The sequence below is a fragment of the Grammomys surdaster genome, unplaced genomic scaffold (assembly GCF_004785775.1).
Source record: "Grammomys surdaster isolate TR1022 unplaced genomic scaffold, NIH_TR_1.0 126118, whole genome shotgun sequence".
NCBI classification, from domain to species: Eukaryota; Metazoa; Chordata; class Mammalia; order Rodentia; family Muridae; genus Grammomys; species Grammomys surdaster.
The window spans coordinates 3,955,621-3,974,169 of NW_021620926.1; the positions used below are offsets into that span (position 1 = coordinate 3,955,621).

General features: G+C 45.2%; 1 protein-coding gene across 2 annotated transcripts in view; it reads right to left on the bottom strand.

The window, feature by feature from the left end:
* Nucleotides 1-699: 699 nt before the first annotated feature.
* Nucleotides 700-18,549, bottom strand: part of Tiam1 (T cell lymphoma invasion and metastasis 1) — a 119,538-nt gene continuing 101,688 nt past the window's right edge. For both annotated transcript variants that reach the window (XM_028756367.1, XM_028756368.1), the window contains 6 exons: nucleotides 13,613-13,721; nucleotides 12,460-12,518; nucleotides 11,881-11,983; nucleotides 8,588-8,675; nucleotides 6,752-6,924; nucleotides 700-3,221 (listed from right to left, as the gene is read on the bottom strand). In XM_028756367.1, coding sequence (XP_028612200.1) covers nucleotides 2,752-3,221; nucleotides 6,752-6,924; nucleotides 8,588-8,675; nucleotides 11,881-11,983; nucleotides 12,460-12,518; nucleotides 13,613-13,721 — 1,002 coding nt within the window. In that variant the 3' untranslated portion in view covers nucleotides 700-2,751. The remainder of the gene's footprint in view (nucleotides 3,222-6,751; nucleotides 6,925-8,587; nucleotides 8,676-11,880; nucleotides 11,984-12,459; nucleotides 12,519-13,612; nucleotides 13,722-18,549) is intronic.

Below are 18,549 nucleotides of genomic sequence, written 5' to 3' on the forward strand. Positions count from 1 at the left end.
AGAATTTCATTCATACATATAAGAAAATATGATCATATATACCACCTCCCCCCTCCGAGTCCCCCCGACATCCCACTCAATACATCCTGTCCCAACTTCATGTCTTTTCTTAAAAAAATAATCTACTTACAGTAGTACAGAGCACCTTAGGCCAGGATGTTTAATATTATTTATTTTTTTTGGTTAAAACATCAAGCTTTGCCAAAGCATCTTTCCTCGAAGATCACAATGGCTACTTCAATTTTCTTATACTGTGAGACAAGGCCTCACTCTGCAGCCAGGTCTCACATGCAACTAGCTATATACCTGCCTCAGACTTCTACTCAGCATCTGACTGCCTCCTGAATGCTGGGGTTACAGACAGGTGCCTCCATGCCTGCCCCCCCCCCCACACACACAAAGGCAACCACAGCCACCAAAACGGCTCAGCTGGTAAAAAGCATTGCTACCACGCCTACCTGAGTTCAGTACCTGGGGTTATGTAGTATGACAGGAAAGAACCAATTTCTGTGGGCTGTTTCTCTAACCTCTACAGGCACAACATGGCATGCACACATATGTGTGTGAAGGCATGTGCCTGTACACACACACACACACACACACACACACACACACACAGGAATTTTCTCTCCTGGACTCTGCCTCCCACACTTAGTTCTTCCCCATCCCTCTATTCAAAAAGGCACAGGGAAGCCCAGGCCCTTTTCAGTACTTTTATTGTTGGACAGGCATTTACAACGTTCCATTCATAGACCTAAAAACATAAAAATAGACCTTCTTTCAGCTTATAAAAGAAATATATAAGAACTTTTGACATAGACACATCATGACCGTATGTACAAGAGACAATGGCACCCTCTCTAAGCACCAGACGTTCCAGTATTTTTTTCGATGGACGTGTTGCAGGGGGACAGAACGTGACTACTCGACGCCTCTGCTGTAGCTTCCCATTCGGACGCAATCGACCCCGAGATGTTATGAACAGTGCAGTGGTACAAAGGGCATAGAAACCATTCTAAAGCTTCTTAAGAAAACCAGAAGATATAGCAAAAACTTTAATAGAATAAAACTTTCAAAAGATCAAGCTCAAAGCCCTGGAAACCCGAAAGGGGGGGAGGGGTAGAGGTCAGGAAAGCAGGAAAGCAAGCGGGGAGGGGGGGAGGGCTGGGAGGGGGGCTTTAGAGCATCGTGTTCTCAACTCTCTATCTGGAAATATAAAGTCATAACTGATTCTTATAAAATATAATTGCTAAAGCTACTATAAAATTCAGGTCTTTAAAGTACCTACCGATGTATCAAACACCAAATAGATATATAGATATATAGATATATAGATATATTTTTATTTCCAAAAAGAAAGTTTTCATATTATTTAAACCCTTCTTAAGGAATGGACATCGTGAAATGGGGAGAAGGAGAGGAGGAACAAAAAGCTATAAACCTTTTTTTTTAAAAAAAAATGAAAGTGCTATAAGGGGTTTTGTTCTTCCTGTCTGGACATCCATTTAGAAGGTTAGGCCCCGTAGCGAGTTTACCCTGTCTCATTGGCATGGAGGAAATATCAACCACAAAGGACGTCTCTGAAGAGGTTCTAAGATTCGGCCATGGACTGTCAGGGAAGGGGGAGTCATCTGTGGATGAAGATGCAAGTTTGATGGGAAAAACCAATGATCACCATGGCAACCCCACGAGGAGGCTCCCCTCCCCCCGCCATGAACAACACGCGCACACACACACACACACACACACACACACACTGCCCCAATTCCCATCCCTGTAATCCAACCAAACTCCCATCTCAAATATAGATTCATACATTTAAAAAAAATCTGTTTCTCAGAAAAGAAGTTTATTCTTAGCATGAGCTTCTTGTTGGCCATTTATATATAAATATAAAGCCATCCTGCCCCGCTAGCTCTGCAAAAGGTTATATCCTCATTTTCAGACTGAGTTACACCTAACACTGTAAAATTCTCATCTATTCGCGCCCCTGCATCTCAAGGAAAATACAAAAAAATAGTGTTTTTTTTTTCTTCTCTCTCCCTCTAAGTGATAAATTTGGATCTCTTTCCCAAGAGTTTGGCATCTTTATAATTCTCTGCAAAACTAGAGCTTCCAAACACTGACACAGAGTAAGACCAGTTATAGACATAAACAGAAGAAAAAAATAAGAATAAAGGCTCATCAAACAAGAGACGACCACCCTTTCCTCACACATTCTTAAGATACACAGATATTCTCGGACGCTGAAGAGGGAAGGAGTCAGAACACTGCAAGCTGTACAGGTGTTTCAATCTGTTCCATTTTTGTTCGCGTGTTTGAAGGTGGCTGGTCCCCAGCTGCGAGACTGGACTCAGAGAGGTGGAGGTGGGACGCCTCTGTGTATGCTGTCCTGCCCCTCCGACACTTTGCTTTGACTGCTGGGGAGGGGGACGGTTCGATTTCCAGTGCTATCGATTCTTTGTTCTGAATCTTCAGGCCCCCGATGAATTGAGAATAAATAAAAGAAAGCCCTTGGCACAGAGCGAAGGGCTCGAGCTTGTCTGGAATTCTGAACGATTCTCTCTGATGTCATTAAGAATGATGAAGGTGGGTGGGTGACTACATGGCTTCAGACCAGTCAGCTGCCAAAAATCTGTGTGCAAGAGTGCGACCTAAGGGGACATTCTCGTGGACGGCACAGGAGGGTGGGCGGAGTGAGGTTGGGGCCGGCATCATATCTACACACATTCTCTCAAGGGACAAAGAAAGTCATATCTCCGTGTTCAGTTTCCTGGAGGGGGCAAAGTCTTCGCGCCTGACCCAAATGACTTCCTCGCTCGCACTCTCCAGGCCCCCATTGATGCCTGACAGCGCGGCTTGCTTCTTGAGCTGCGTCATGCGGGAGGCGTGGCTATCGAGGGTTCCCCGGCCTCGGGCCCGCTGACTGATGGAGGCAGCCTGAAGCTGCTCCTGCAGGTCTCTGTCCACGGAGGCGCCCTTCACGGACTCACAGAATTCGTCATCGTCACTGAGGATGTCTGTCTCCTTGACATCATCCTGCTCCTCGTACCGAGCAAGATCAAACTGTTCCTCTACCCATCGGTCAGTGTCCCCGCCGCCTGGAGGCTGCTGGGGCTCTTTCTCCGGGCTGCTGGCTGAGATGGCGTCTGAATCAATGGTAAACCTGTTTCGGGCCAGTCGCCGCCGCCTCCTCCCAAGAGACTTGCTTGGGGCAGACACTGCACACACACACAAAAATATAAAAATAAACCCCCACACGCTTTACCGTGAGATGAAAATCCAGCAAGCAAAGAAAAGCATAAAAGGTAAATTGGTCTTCAGGAGTTTGGGGTCTAGCCCTTACCATCCTAGTGGTGTCTACCTTGCCCAGATGTCTGAACAGAAGACAGCGCTCTAAGGATGAACCCAGAGACTAAGAGGTGAGGGTCAACAACACAAGAGGCTGTGGGTTATGGAGAAGGAAATAATTTACCCCAACCTGTGCACCCACAAGACAGGAAACACAGATGTCTGCTGTTCTCAGTATTGGGCCAGAGACTCTCTTTAACACGACTGTGCCAATGGCACGGAGCTAGGGAGCTTACCCCAGGGTTATCCAAGGGTCATTTAGCCAGAATAGAGGTGTTTAATAAGCCTGAGAAAGGCTTCTGGGGTTGTGCTGTCTGTGAGGGCATCACTGTGCTCTCTGGAGCACTGAGCTGTGACAGTGATTTCCAGGGACGTGAACATAAGGTTTCTTGAACACCCACAGTTAGACTGAGGGCATCACATTCTTGGAGACTGACTGTCTGCTGCCGGAGACACTGAGGTCCCAGCCCACTTTGTGCCCTTTCTGATTAGATCCAACATGAACTCAGGCTAAGCAGAGCCATGGTCCTAACTCCTAATGCCAACTCTTCTACAGTGCAAGTAAAAATACTTTATAATATACTTTACTTAAAACAGTGTGCCTGAGTGGAATAAGAGAAATAACAGATGCAGCTCTAGCACTGAGGAACAGTGCGTCACAGAAAGTTACTCCAAGTTAAAATATTGGGGTTTGTTCATTTACTCCACTGTCCTCCAGGAAGTCAGGATTACTAAAAGCAAGCAAACAAATAATGCTTCCAATCAAGCAAGCAATGAATGCTTCCAGTACTCGCACATGAGTGTGCAAATGCACACATGCAAGCAATAGCTCTCGTGGAAATGATGCCACTTCTCCCTGGAGGCTGAAGTGGCTGTTGCATTGGACACCCTGAGGTGAAATGCAAACACAGGCTTTTTCCACGGAGGAAGCAACTCACACACCACTCAGGAGCTGCTGTCCTGAAACCCAAGTCTCAAAAGCAGCGAGGCTGCTTCAGTACTGCCAGGAGACACCTGCTGTCCACGTTCTGAGTACTCCATTACCCACACACACACAGAACAAACGGACTCCGCTCTTGTTTAAAGACAGGGATAGGAAGAAACTCCAGGAAACATGGAAGGAAATGGAAAACTACTTATCCGCTAGGAAAAAGCAAAAGTGTCTCTTGACTTTGAGCCTAACCCCACTGAAGTCCAACCTTGTTCTACCCAATCGCTGTGTCTGAATGGCATCAGTTCACTACTGTCTACTGGAAATATGACAGTGATCTTCATGACGGTACTTAAGGGCCAAATGTAGTCATGGCTGCGTCTTTGAAATGTGCCAAGGTAAGATGGTGCATACAGATGACAGATGGGTGGGCAACAGTGAAAATATAGCAAAATATTAATTATAGCCTATAGGTATAGGGACTACATATATAGATATATAAAAGAATATATATATATATATATATATATATATATATATATATATATATCCCCTTAGCTGCTCCATAAGCCTTAATTTTTCCATAAAAAGATTATAGAATATGAGAAATTTTAAGTCGGTTATTGGCCGAAGTAATCCCACTTTAGAGTAAGCATGGAGGTGGGGTATTTGTCTTTACGGTCGCCAGGCTGCACACACCTCTTGGGAAATGCAGACTTCGTCGGGGTTGTCTGCTCTTTATGAAAAGGACACTTAGTAAGCCAGATGGCATTAGTGGGTCCCCCTCGGACTCAGAGAGACAGTCTTTGCCTGATCCACTGGAGTGCCATTTTGTAAATCATGGAACACAGATACTGCAATGGTAGTGAGTTACATCAAAGGCAGAGTGGATAGAAATGGTTTTCAGCACCCCCCCCCAAAAAAAAAGTGAGCCCTCTGGCAGGAAAAAAAAAAAACCAAACAAACAAAGAAATAGGCTTTCAATTTTAAGAATCCAACAGGCTGTAATATTGTGGTTTTCCCTTGGCATTCCTAATGGTTTAGAGCAGGTAGTGGGTTTGTTTTCTTTTATTTCCAAGATTATCTCAGGAGAAAAACTTTGGTATATCCTATAGATGAAATGTGTATGCATGTGGTTTTTGTTTTCTGTTTTTTTTTTTTGTTTGTTTGTTTTTGTTTGTTTGTTTGTTTGTTTTGTAAATGCACTTCTGAATTTAGGTTCCTAAGTTAACAGCAAGTGCCATTGGTGGTTAGGGTCCCTGAGGTTGGTGCATATTTCCCAATTAAACAAGAAAAGCACATAAAATACTTCAACAAATTTCTCTCTTGCCATGAAACACTAACCTGCTTTTACAGAGAACTCCCTGAGAAGCTGTGGGTATGGATGTATGCACAACTCTCAGGCTACTTGGAGAACTTTGCAGTTTTGGGGTTCTGGGTTCTAGACTTCCAATAAGAGTATCAACTGAATGGAGAACAGACTTAAGGCAGCCTCCACCAACATCCATTAGTTACTTTCAAGGGACCTAAGAATGTAACAGACCAAGTCAAGGTTGGTAGGGTATGCCTATGATGTCACAGCTCTTCCCGGACCTCTGCAATACAACTGAGAACTGGTGGGAAGGTGACTGCGTCAAAGGTAGAGATTGGTTTGTTTGTTTCTCTGTTTGTTTGTTTGTTTGTTTGTCTGTTTGCCCGTGTAAAGGAAATTTATTCGACTGGACTCCTCTTTGAAACATTCTGGGCTGCATCTTAGGAAAGGAGGGGTAGGATGCTGACGATGCTGAGTAGGTCCAGCATTGGGAAAACACTGCTCTTCTGGGCTTGCCCTACTGCCATCTGCACATGGTGGCACCGGTGTTCCTTCTCTGTTGCTCCAGAGACATGGGATAAGTGTTCTAGGAGCATTTACTGGGGACCAGTTAAACTCCCCTTTCTTCTTTTCCAGTAGCAACTGAAACCTTTTCTAAATTAACCCTGAGACTGAAACTAAAGTTACAGGCACAAAGTGAGGGACAACGTCTTCTGCATCAACTGGTCTACCACGCCTGAGTGCGGGCTCCTCACTGAGAACCCAGCTGCGTCTTCTGCTAGGCTGTGACATCACTGTGTTGCTGACACTTAACTCACTGCTCTTTACTACACAAAGCTGGCTGCCATGCAAAGCAGTGACTCTCATAAGCAGGCTGAGAGAACCCCTTCCAGGAGAACATTGGCTTGGCCAATGAGAGAGGAGCGTACCAGCCAAAGGGGAGGCAGCAAGGGAAGGCCGAGGGAAGGGAGGGACTGCAAGCAAAGGGAAGGATTCCCAGAACCACCAGGAGGGAGACAAGGCATGAGCCTTGACAATGTGGAAGAAGACCCTACCTACATCAGCCCCCCACAAGGACACGCCTAACTCCTGTCCCCTGGAGACCTACAGTGGAGTTGGGGTGACGGGGATCTTGTAGGTCTGAATCCCCACAGTACCTGCCCTGCTCATGGCTGGCCTGGCGCCTTTAAGCGCACATAATCTCTTGCCTCCAAAAGGGACATACTGCTGGGCTGAGGGAAGGCTTTCCGTTTTGAGGAGCTGTCTTCTGTGTTTATCTCGAAGGATCGAATGCACAGACTTCAGAAAATCCTTTCGGCTCTCTGGGGAGCTGGGAAAAGAAGATTTACACACACGTTAGGAAGCCAGTACTCAACGGAGGGAACTTATAAATGCCATCAGGTTTTTATAATATCTCCAAGATTTATTAATATAATATCTAAATAAATATCTCCAAGAGCAAAGGGGAAAGAGGCGATGGCTCCCATTTCCATGTTCAGCTGCCTCCTCGTGGCAGAGATAAAACACACAATCTCTCATTCCTTCACCGTTTGCAAATCATCTTCTACAGCCATTTTAGGACAGAGTCCCACCAATAATAATAGATAATGGACAAAGATGTTTGATGCCAAGAGATTGCTGGAATTCTGCTCTTTACGCTTAAGTCACGGTCTTACATACAGGCTGTAGAACGTTATTAAGGAGAAAATGAACCACAAGACTGTCGCACCTTTGGCACCTATGCAGAGCACCCACAGATGGCTATCCCAATGTGCTTGCTCTTCCTTCCCAGGTCCTGACTCATACATTAAGTACTAAGGAAAGATTCTTAAGAACTGTGAAATCTTCTAAGTCCTAATTCTCATGAAAGAAAAATATCTTCTCGGTGAGAGTTATTTTTCTTTGAGGTCAACATATGTGCAAGCATACATATATGTATTCATGTGTGTGCACATGCATGTGTGCATTTGAGCATGCGTGCACACCCCCCAAAAACACACACACACACATGCACATATATGCACATGCACACACGCTTCTTTGTGTGACAGCTTTCTGGAGATCAGCCCTTTGTTGGCCCCAAGCATCCAACCCAGAGATGATATGGCAAACATGTAACATTGGTTGTAACCCATGAATGTGTAGATGAAAACATTCAATGCGTTTTCTGTAACGCTCTGGGCAGACCATCCTCTGTCAGTCTTGGCTGCCCCTCAATCTGACTAAGGAAGCAATGAACAGGAGGTACACTGCAGCTTTAATGTTTGATAAATGTATCTTCTTACTATATACTAGCAATAACATTAAAACTATTATGAGCAGTGATAATGGTATTAATTCTGTTATCGCTGCAGGCAGTATGTAGCATACTAGTACTTTATTCAAAGAACTAGATGAATATTGAGTTAATTACTGAACACATATAACTAATTAAATAAATATGGGTCATATTTCAAGCCAAATAGGATGGCATATGCTATTCTAGAGGAAGAGACAGAAAGAGGAGGAGGCGGAAGCACAGGACGAAGGAAGGAGAAGGAATAACTAATAACAATACTCAGTAAGGACAAACTCACATTAGGAGCCCCCCAAAATGTCCCTGTGATCAACAGCGGCCAATGTCCCTGTGCTGGGTCTCTAAAGGTTAGGACTCCTGGTAAGACCTTCACCCCATCCCCTCTTACTCTCAGAGTGTGAACAAATGGTGTACCCAAGCACCAGGTGAAGCACCCCAAGGGAACCTATGGTTCACCCTGCTCTACAGAAAGAATGCCCCCTTCAGAATGGTCAATACAATCCCCACTTCCTTTTAGAAAGCTACTAAGTAAACCAGGTTCCAAGTAAACCAGGTTGCTGTCTGTATTTTGCATTTTAATTTACATAACTACAGTTCATTGCCAACTGTTAACTCCTCTGAGAGGAGGTGTGGGCTGGCCTGCAGAGATGGAGGAAGGTCCCTGGGGTGGGGCCCAACTTCCCAGAGCCTGGCTCACCTGCAGCAGAGGTGGAAAACCCGCTCAGGCCTCCCTTCGGATTCTGATTTCACGTGGACGATTTCACACACGGCATTTGCCTCTGCATCTAGATATAAGTCAAAATAATGTCAGGTTAGACATATTTTATTGCACTTACACTTTTTTACAGAGGAACTTTTCATGCTTGATGTCTGTCTGCTTAAAACAGTGCAAAGCAACTTGAGACCGAAGTCACTTCACCCCCACCCTGAGCTAAAGAGACAGACACTAGAGGCTCGGTGTGCACTGTGAAAACCGAACAGAGGGGCTGGAGACAGGGGAAGTGGTTAAGAGATTGAAGGGCTTACAGAACACACACACACACACACACACACACACACACAAATGAATCTTAATAAAACACCATGAAAACCTTCCAGATGGCCTAGAAGATGGACCACACTTAAGAAGCTCCTGCAGTCTCACTGGCTGAACTATTTCAGTTAGGCGCTAAGTTCTTTTGGGCCGAACAGTGTCTAGGAGCCAGCGCACATCTTCATGAAGCCAAGGTACAAGGAGGCCAGTGCTCGCTTATGTTTTGGAGTCCTGTCTTTATTTGATCACAGCTAACACTCAGACAGGCTACCTAGGAGACTTAAAACAGGCTTCTCCAGCCTAGCATGGCTGTCCTCTGTGAGACTCTGCCAGCAGCTGACTGAGGCAGATGCAGATACTTACAGCTAACCATTGGACTGAGGGGCCCCTCAGGGACCCCTATGGAAGAGTTGGGGGAAGGACTGAAGGGACTGAAGGAGATGACAACCCCATAGAACAGCAGTATCAACTAGTCGGACCCCTAAGAGTTGCCAGACTAAGCCACCAACCAAAGAGCATACATGGGCTGGTCCACGGTCCCCTGGCACATATGTAGCAGAGGACTGCTTTTGTCTGGCCTCAGAGGGAGAGGATGCACCTAATCCTGTAGAGACTTGATGCCCCAGCGAAGGAGGATTGGGGTGTGTGTGTGAATGGGAGGTGTGGGGGGGAAGCACCCTCTCAGAGGCAAAGGGGAGGGAGAGGGGGTAAAGAACTTTTAGGGGGGACTGGGAAAGGGGGCAACATATGGAATGTAAATAAATAAACCAACCAGGCTCTTCCCCTAGCCTTCCCTAGTTGTCCACTAAGAAAAGCAAAGTTGTGCTTTAAGAAATTGCTCTCTGCGTTCTTTTAAACTATCTTTTAACACTCATGAATTTACTGTGAGCACACTCGAGTGTGCCTGCAAGAAAACACAGGAGAGCGAGTTGTGAGACTCTGGTTTCTTTTTCCACCACAGGGTCCTGGAGATGAAACTCGGGTCATCAGGGATGGCGGCAAGCGCCTTTACCCACAGAACCAGCTACTGTTGGTTGAGCTCACGGGTGTAGAACCCCAGGAAACAGAGGGCCCGCTCCAAGGGCTGAAGCTCTGTCCTGCCAACAATGCTGCATTGTGTTAAGTCGTGAATAAAGTGTCTGTGAAGGGAACCGTTCGCTGCACACCTCACGGCTCTGTCTTACTGGTAGTTCAGAAGCCTGGCCACAGAACCCTCCCCTAAGGCTACGTCACCTGTCTATCTGCCAAACTTCCCCAAACTAAGACAAAAATCTAGAAACTTCAAGTACTGACTCTTGAATCCACTGGAATGAACATCATAATGTAACACTGTGACCAGTCTTTATAATTCAACTAAAATATGCTTTTATCTGGGAAGGCTTTAAATTTGATTTGAATGAAAAGCAGAGGTTGGGAGAATGAAATGTCATTACCACAAAGACTGCTTTGTTTTCAGAATGTGAAGTTATGTCCTTAATTAAGGCAAAATTCCTGGCTAATAAGCCCACAGCCTGCCACAGAAATCAACCTCCACATTTATAAACCTGGTATGAAGAAATATGATCAGATAACTTAAGACGATTAACTTTAAGATTAACTTTAAGATGATGGCATTAAAAGACATCAGGGGCTAGAAAGGTGGCTCATTGGTTAAGAGACTCGACTGCTCTCCCAGGGGGCCTGACTTCATTTCCCAGCACCCATATGGCAGCTAACAAGTGATACTCCAGTTCTGAGGATCTAGCTCCCTCTTCTGGCTTCTTTAGGCACTGCATGCACATGGTGCATAGCGTACCAGCCAAACAAAACTCCAATACACATAAAACAATTTTAAAAGAGACAGCACTAGCATTTAAGTGTCTAAACCTCAAAATACCATCACAGATCCTATAGATTTACAGATTTACGATCCCAAAGCACCTGCGAATTTATCTGTAAATCAAGTTTGACATCCTTTATAACAATTCTAAAGAAAACACATGCATGCACCTACTCAGCTTGCTCGCTTATTCGGCTCATTCATTCATTCATTCACTCATTCATTCACTCACTAGCTAATGAAGCTGATTAAAAGGAGGCAGTGCAGTGAATCCTCTAGAATGAAGACAGGAGGAGCTCGCAGCCCCTACCCCCCCGCTGAGCAGCTACTGAGAGTCCAGCTTCTGTGAGAGGAGAGTTGGTTTTCTTTAAGGGTGTGGCCACTATCGGCCCTACACTCTATTAGATGGCCCCACACTCTATAGAGGCAGCACAAATTGGACTTGGTGGATTAATGCTTAAGGAGAAAAAGTGCGGAGGTTGGGGAGGGGTAGTGGGGGCAGATCTGGGAAGAGTTGGGGAAGAGTGAATATGATCAAAATATCTGTCTTAAGGTTTTAAAGAATGAAAAAAAACAGGGGCCTGGAGACGGCGCAGCAGTTATAATATAAATACACACAGACACACACAGACATATATGCATATGTATATGGGTAGAATTTATATGTGTGTATGTATGTGTGCATGTGCATGTATGTGTGTGCATGTGTATGTGTGTGCATGTGTGTGTGCACATGTGTGTGTCAATGTGTGGCAATGGAGACGGAGGGAAGAGTTACTTAAACACAAAGATAAAAGATGAGAGGGCAGACCAGGAATGAGTATACACATAACTTACACACAGACAAGAATTGGGAACCCAGGCCCAGAGAGATGACTTGGCAGGCAAAGGTGCCTGTTGCCAAGCCTGGTGACCTAAGTGTGAACTCTGAGTCCTGCATGATGGGGGAGGAGCAACTACAAGCTGTCCTTTTACCTCCACAGGCAGGAAGTGACACGACACGTGCATGCACACATGAACATACATAGTTTAATATAAAAGAGAGGAAGAGGAGGAAGAAGAGGAGGAGGAAGAGGAGGAAGAGAAGAAGACGAGGAAGAGGAGAAGAAATGGAAACCCCGCACATGTTAGTGCTTACCTGCACTGGGCAGAGCTCGGACTTGCAAAGCTTCGGTAGGGATCATGTGGCGAAACCGGAAAGGGTCCCACTCCTCATAGATGGACAGCCTGTGAGAGCCAACCTGCAGGAGAGAAGCAGTCCACTGTTCAAGGGCAAGGTCATCTGCCTGGACCAGCTCCCCGCACCTTCAGTGACACACTCGGGATCTCAGAGCCAGCCACAGGAACATCACGTCACCTCGTACACACTTGCTTTCCCCGGCAGGTGGGAGAGCCTGTGTGATCAATATGATGATGTGCAAGTAGCACTGCTGATTAAATGCAGAGAAGAGAGGTGGGGAAAGAGACAGGAAGAGAAAATAAACCTCATAAAAGGAGTGCAAGAGAGAAGGCAAAAGGAGTTCTGGCCATGGGGAGGCTCAGTATGTATCCGGTCACATGCTCCACAGAGCCTGTCTGAAGGAAGCAAGCATACCGGGGTCCCCTCCACAGGGCTTAGGGACACACAGAGGGAACGGGAGGCTTTTGCTGATAAGGGTAGAACTAGGCCAGCAGAGAAGGGCACTTCTAAACTATGGGACAAAGGGAGAACACTTACAAGTTTCTTCTTCTGCTTGGATCCATCTTTATACACCAGGACCACGGCAGTTTTGAAGACTGTAAGTGAGAAACGGAAGGGGCCGTTATGGCGTGAAGTCCACAGACAGTTAAGAGAGCATGCAAACCCCAGGCCGTGGACTCTCAGCCATCTTGATCTTAGTTACCACATCTGAAAGTCAGAGCCCGCTGGGAAAAGAGTTTCCGCCTTTAATCTAAGTAGAAAGACCCTAAATAAAAAGAGATAGCCTCCACCAAAGGGGGTGAAAGTTAAGTGTATTTTAGCTTTGTTGTTTTAAGGTTTAAACTTAGCTGTGCTCACTGTAGTAGCTGAAGGACTAGTACAAATGTCTCTACTGACTGCTTACGCGATTTACACTGATGTGAGTTAAGTCCCGCCCTCCTCCTCACTCTCTCTATATCTAACACACACAGTATTTATAATTCAGGAAATAAAATTCACCTTTTTGGCCTAATTCCTTAATGAGAGTTAAGTGGTTCTAAGTGGGAGGGGCCGATAAGCGTTTGTAGTTAACACTGAATCAAATGTGACTGGGAATTACAGCTGATCTAGGCATGTTTCCCAGTACGCTAGCTTAGGTCCAACAGCACTTCCCTGCAGTAGCTTATCAAAATAAATGACCGATTATGTCTGCTCGTACTTGCATTAATGACATGATTGAGATCTCCCTTCTAACCCAGGGAGACACCACAGCGGTTCAGCTGAGGACCGGCCTCCTAATTCTCGGCGTTACATACAGCAGAGCAGAGCAAGGGAGGAAATGAAGAACCAGCATCTGCGCTCTTGGAAACAGTTTACTCTTGATTTTTCATTTGACTTTTCTTCATTTACTATCAATGTAAGGACACACGGACGAGTAGGTAAAACTTTTAAAAAAATTTAAAAAATTCACTTCCCAGACTGTGTGTGCAGCCATGCCCACATATACACTCAGTGGCTACCACGCTGAAACCCTGTTTAGCAAGAAGGTTTAATTTATATTCATTCGTATTTATTTGGAAGAAATCGGTGGCTGGAGCAGCAGGCTATAATTAGCTTCATTATAATAAAACATCTCTTGGAAAGGGAATATTCTTGTTTGGAAAACCAAGTCAGCTGTTTCCCATCCCTGGCACCCCCTTCTGACACATACCGAAGGCTGCCAATTCTGGCTCCTTTTTCCATTTTCCCAGCGAGGCGGGTGGGTTCAGCCAGATGACACTGGTGTGCAACAGCAGGTCGCCCATGCTCAGATCTGCGACCTGCAAATCAGAGAAGGGCAAGCTTACTCGTGGTGTCATCCATATGCAGGTTTGCATGTGGTTATAAAATACCGGAGGTCACTGCCAATTATAGTTCATGAAGATATTGCTCCTAAAAACAGTTGCTTAGTATGAGTTAAATACACTAGGTAGCTTTATTTGGCAAGTCTACAATGTGTCTGTGTGCTATAAATATAGACAGATGGTTTTGACTTACCATAGTTTTAACTAATGTTTTAACTTGTAGTGCATTTGTTGAGTAATTATATTTCTTGATTTAGACATTTCTATATGAACATAGGTTTACCAGGATATAATCTCACTTTAAGTTTAGAAATGCCCTGTACAGTATTCATTCATTAATATACATGAAGAAAACGACGAATCGCATTTTAAAGATACTTTAGTGTCAGTGAACACCGTCCCCACTTGGGCTGTAAATATCCTAACAGCTGGAAATGCCAAATAATGTCATTTCATTTGCCTTGTTTGACCTGGAAATAATATAATGAAATTTTAATGAAAAAAAAACCTGTTAATTCATATGACACATCCCAGGAATCTTCTAGATTACCAAAAACCGCATGGGTGTATAAAAAAGTTCTAAGTTTTCCTTTATTCTATGTTCGTCTATCAAAATATTAGGAATGAGATGACAAAGGGGATTAAGCCAGGGTTCACAGACTACAAAATTAAAACTTTTATATTCAATGAAGACAGTTTCTTAAGGAGAACGGATGGTCTTGGTGACTGATGACAAATCTCCCCCCCCAACACCCAGAGAGTCACACAAGTGAGTTTGGTCTTCAGTGAGTAGTAGAATAATCCAGCTTTCCTTCTCCAATTCATTTTAAAGAAAACCTTACTTCACTTTAGAATCGGGGAGCCGAACCAGAAGTCTAGAGATTTCTTGCCACACACATGTGGGACGGACAAGGACCTCCTGAGAGACCATGTGGTCAGATTCCAATCAGGCACGCCTCACGATCAAGTGCTAAACAGACTCAGACAGGGGGTTTAGTTTTAGATCGAAGCAGGCATGATGAACCAAAATGCCGACGGTAGCCTTGTGTTCAACCCTGACAGCACCGTGGCTCTTTCGGTTGCCAGGGGTCAAAGGTCGATGGACAGTCAATGAAAAGTCCCCTCAAAGAGACAGTCGTACACATTAGACTGCAAACTGTTCCAAATACTGTGGTGAGATTCACACCATCCCCGTCCATCCTTCCTGAGACTCGAACTATCCCGGGGTCCAGAGTATTCAAACCGTATTTACCACTTGCCCTTTTGTCAGTTAACAGCCAACTTGGATATCAAGTCAGCTCTTCCAGTACCACGATATGCCGCTTACTCAACGATGGTTCCAAAGCCTTCGAACCCTGGTGCTATCAACTTAGATATAAAAAGGCTACCAATTTAGATATAAAAAGCCAATGTGCTTCTTTTTCATTCAAAAGGAAAAAAAATCAACTAAGGGAGAAAAATCATAGCTGAACTACCCAGGAAACTGTGAAGAAAGAACAGAAACTTCACTCCGATTTTGCTGAAATGTCCAAGAGCAAAGGTGTGGCCACCACGTGTGCTGAGTGACCAGTTGTGATGGAAAGGAGTTTGAAGAGATCACAAGACAGGAGGCAGGAACTGAAGCAGCAGCAGCCATGGAGCAGCGCTGCTTACTGGCTTGTCCAGCCTGTTTTCTTATAGAACTCAGGCAGGACCACCTGCCCGGAAATGGTAGGTACTACTTTCCTCAAGACTGGGCCCTGTCACATCAAGAGAATGTCCTCAGATTTGCCTACAGGCAATCTGTCAGGGGCATTTTATCAACTGAAGTTCCTCTACCCAAATAATTCTACTTGTGTCAAATTAAAAAAGACTAGTGCTCCCCTTTCCCCACTGGGGGGTGCTCTCTGCAATGTGATTATAGGTGAGACAATCACCTGGGGTCTAGGTGAACTTGTCCCTGGACTCCATGATCTCTCCTATGAAGTGCTACAAACCATTTTAAGTTCCTCAGATATGCCTGCCTCTTCAGGCAGCCACTGGCTGACCACTCAACTCACTTCTTTGGGTCTATAAAAATTAAGTCCAATTCTCTGTTCCTTCAGGCAATGTTTCAGACCTTAGAAAACTTGAGATTTCATTTCTGAACGATAAATGGCGTCCAGTGATGTTGCTGCCTATGACCCCGACGTGCTCCTACTGTGTTTATGCACAGTGACAACCTGGCAGCCCACTAGACATCATGCAGCTTCCCTTCCCTTCTCCAGGCACGGAAGTCAGCCGCTGTGATGGGGATTAACTCTTGGGACTGAAGGGAGGAGAGGTCTTGCCTCCCTTGACGGGGGTTATAATAATTACGGTAATTATTGACAGGGGACATCATTACCAAGAGTAAAAATAAGCATTCATATTAATACACTTGTAGATATTAAGTAACACACATCGAGCAAGCCCACAGGACATCTGCAGCTAAGGGAACTAGTCTCCACCATTGCTCCCCACATTCGTCCCATGGAAGAGTATACACGTAATTAATACTCAGGAAATGTGTTGAGATACAGTCTTGGGTAGCTTGTCTTTAAAGAGTCTTTGTATAGGTGGTTCAAACTCTATTTCCTCCAGGAAACAAAATTGTGTGTGTGTGTGTGTGTGTGTGTCACTGTGGCATGTACGTGATTATGGTATATATGTGGTATATGTATATGATGTCTGACTGAGGTATATATGTACAGATGGTGTGTGTATGGCAGATGTATATGGTAGGTGTGTATGTGTGTGTGGTGTGTATGTGGTACATGATGTGTATGATTGTGGTATGTATGTACATATGGTATGTGCGTGTATGTGTGTACGGTATGTATGGCATATGTATATGGCAGGTGTGTGTGTTGCATGATGTGTGTGACTATGGTATGTATGTACGTATGTGTGTGTATGTATGCATATGTATATGGTAGGTACGTGTGGTAGGTGCATGTGTGTGTGTGTTGTGTATGTGACGTGCACCTTCTGTTACATGATGCGCTGGTACCTCCTGCCAGACTCAGCAGAATCTAGATCCCTGTCCATGTGAGTTGGGGCACAGCCATGCCTTGGGTTATGAACTTGGCAAAACACGTCTCTATCAGACCTCAAGAACTTCTACCATGGATACCTGCCATGGATACCCAAGACAATGATCTGGCTCCTCAAAGGATCTATCTGGGTCCTAGAAGGAAGTCTTGAAGGGCATGGGTAAAAATGGACTGCTATCACCCCTGAGACGTCCTGACAAGCTTCTGCTCAGTGAAGTACCAAGTGGCTCAGCACTGCTCACCCGTCCAATCGCTGCCCTGGGGTCTCCAGCTGCCCTCGAGATTCTTCTCCAGAGAAATTGTGCCAGGCGGTTTCCATTAATGGATCAGGATACCTTAGTGAAGCAGGCTGCCGGAGGCACTCACTAAGGGAAAATATCCTCCTGGCTGCTTCTAATTTGCTAGGTAAAATTAATGTTTTCTAGACTCTGGATAAATTCCACGAGGAATGTGAGGGAGGTTCAGGTTTATCTTAAAATATTTGCTTACAGCCTTGTCTTCTGTGAACATCTTTATCTTCAGTTATATCCCAAAGAAAGATGGCTGTAAAACAGGATGAAAGTGACCTGTGTCTCTGAGATGCCACTATGTTAGCATAAATCTGCAGCCCTGACCCATGTTCCTAACTGCTTACTAACTGCTCATAACTTGGGCTGGAGAGATGGCTCAGTGGTTAAGAGCACTGACTGCTCTTCCAGAGGTCCTGAGCAATCACATGGTGGGTCACAACCATCCATCATGAGATCTGATGCCCTCTTATGGGGTGTCTGAAGACAGCTACAGTGTACTTACATATAATAAATAAATAAAACCTTTCGGCTGGAGCGAGCAGTGCCAGAGCAAGAGGGAGAAGGGAAGAGGAAAAAGAAAAAACAAAACAAAACAAAAAAAAAAACCTGCCCATAACTCATCCTAGGCTTTTACTGGATGCTGCCCATAAAGGGAGAGCTACTTGGATCAAGAATCAACCCCATGGGGCCGAGACAAGAACCTGCCCCACCCCCAGTCACTATTGTACACACTGCTGCAATGACAGTGTATATTTAAGTGATCTTCCATGAACACTGAGGCTTGCTCTCCACAGGGTTTCACTCTTGTGGAATCAAAGGTGTTGGGAGCCCCCGGGGAACTGGGCTGGCTAGCTTTGCCAGCTGTGCTTTGAGACTATAGAGTTTTCGTCTTAACTTTTACTTTTTCCAGGGAGATTTTAGAACTATTACAAATGTCTTCCAGAAGAGTGAATGTATATTCCAGAGCCATAGCATTTGTCTTTCCTCAACCCTATACATAAAATCATTGCCTCTGGGCTCAGGATGCTCTTGTGTTGCGCTGGTGTGTCACACAGGGCGAAGGCCTGCATCTCAGCTGGAAAGGCTCACCTCCCCCGCCTCTCAGGTCCTGGCGTGGCAGGGTGCTCAGAAGCCATTCCAACTCGGGGAGGTAAGGGTGGCAGATACACAAATTATGTCTAGCCAGGAAGTGGCCTTCACTGATGCCCTCCAGCTGCAGCAAACTCGGTTTGTCCCTAGTCACAACTCGCCCAGAGAGCTCTTTCTTGTGTGGGCATACATCCCAGTGCTCAAGCGTTCGTGTGCATCCTGGCTCGCTCGTTTACACATCTGCCCTGTCTTCCCTTCACTGCCTTCTAAGTGGTAGAAGTTTCTGACAGTCTCAAGGCCTGACCTGTTTCACTGTTTCCACATGGAAACTGGCCTGAGGCTGGAAGGATGGCACAGTGGCTAAAGGCACGA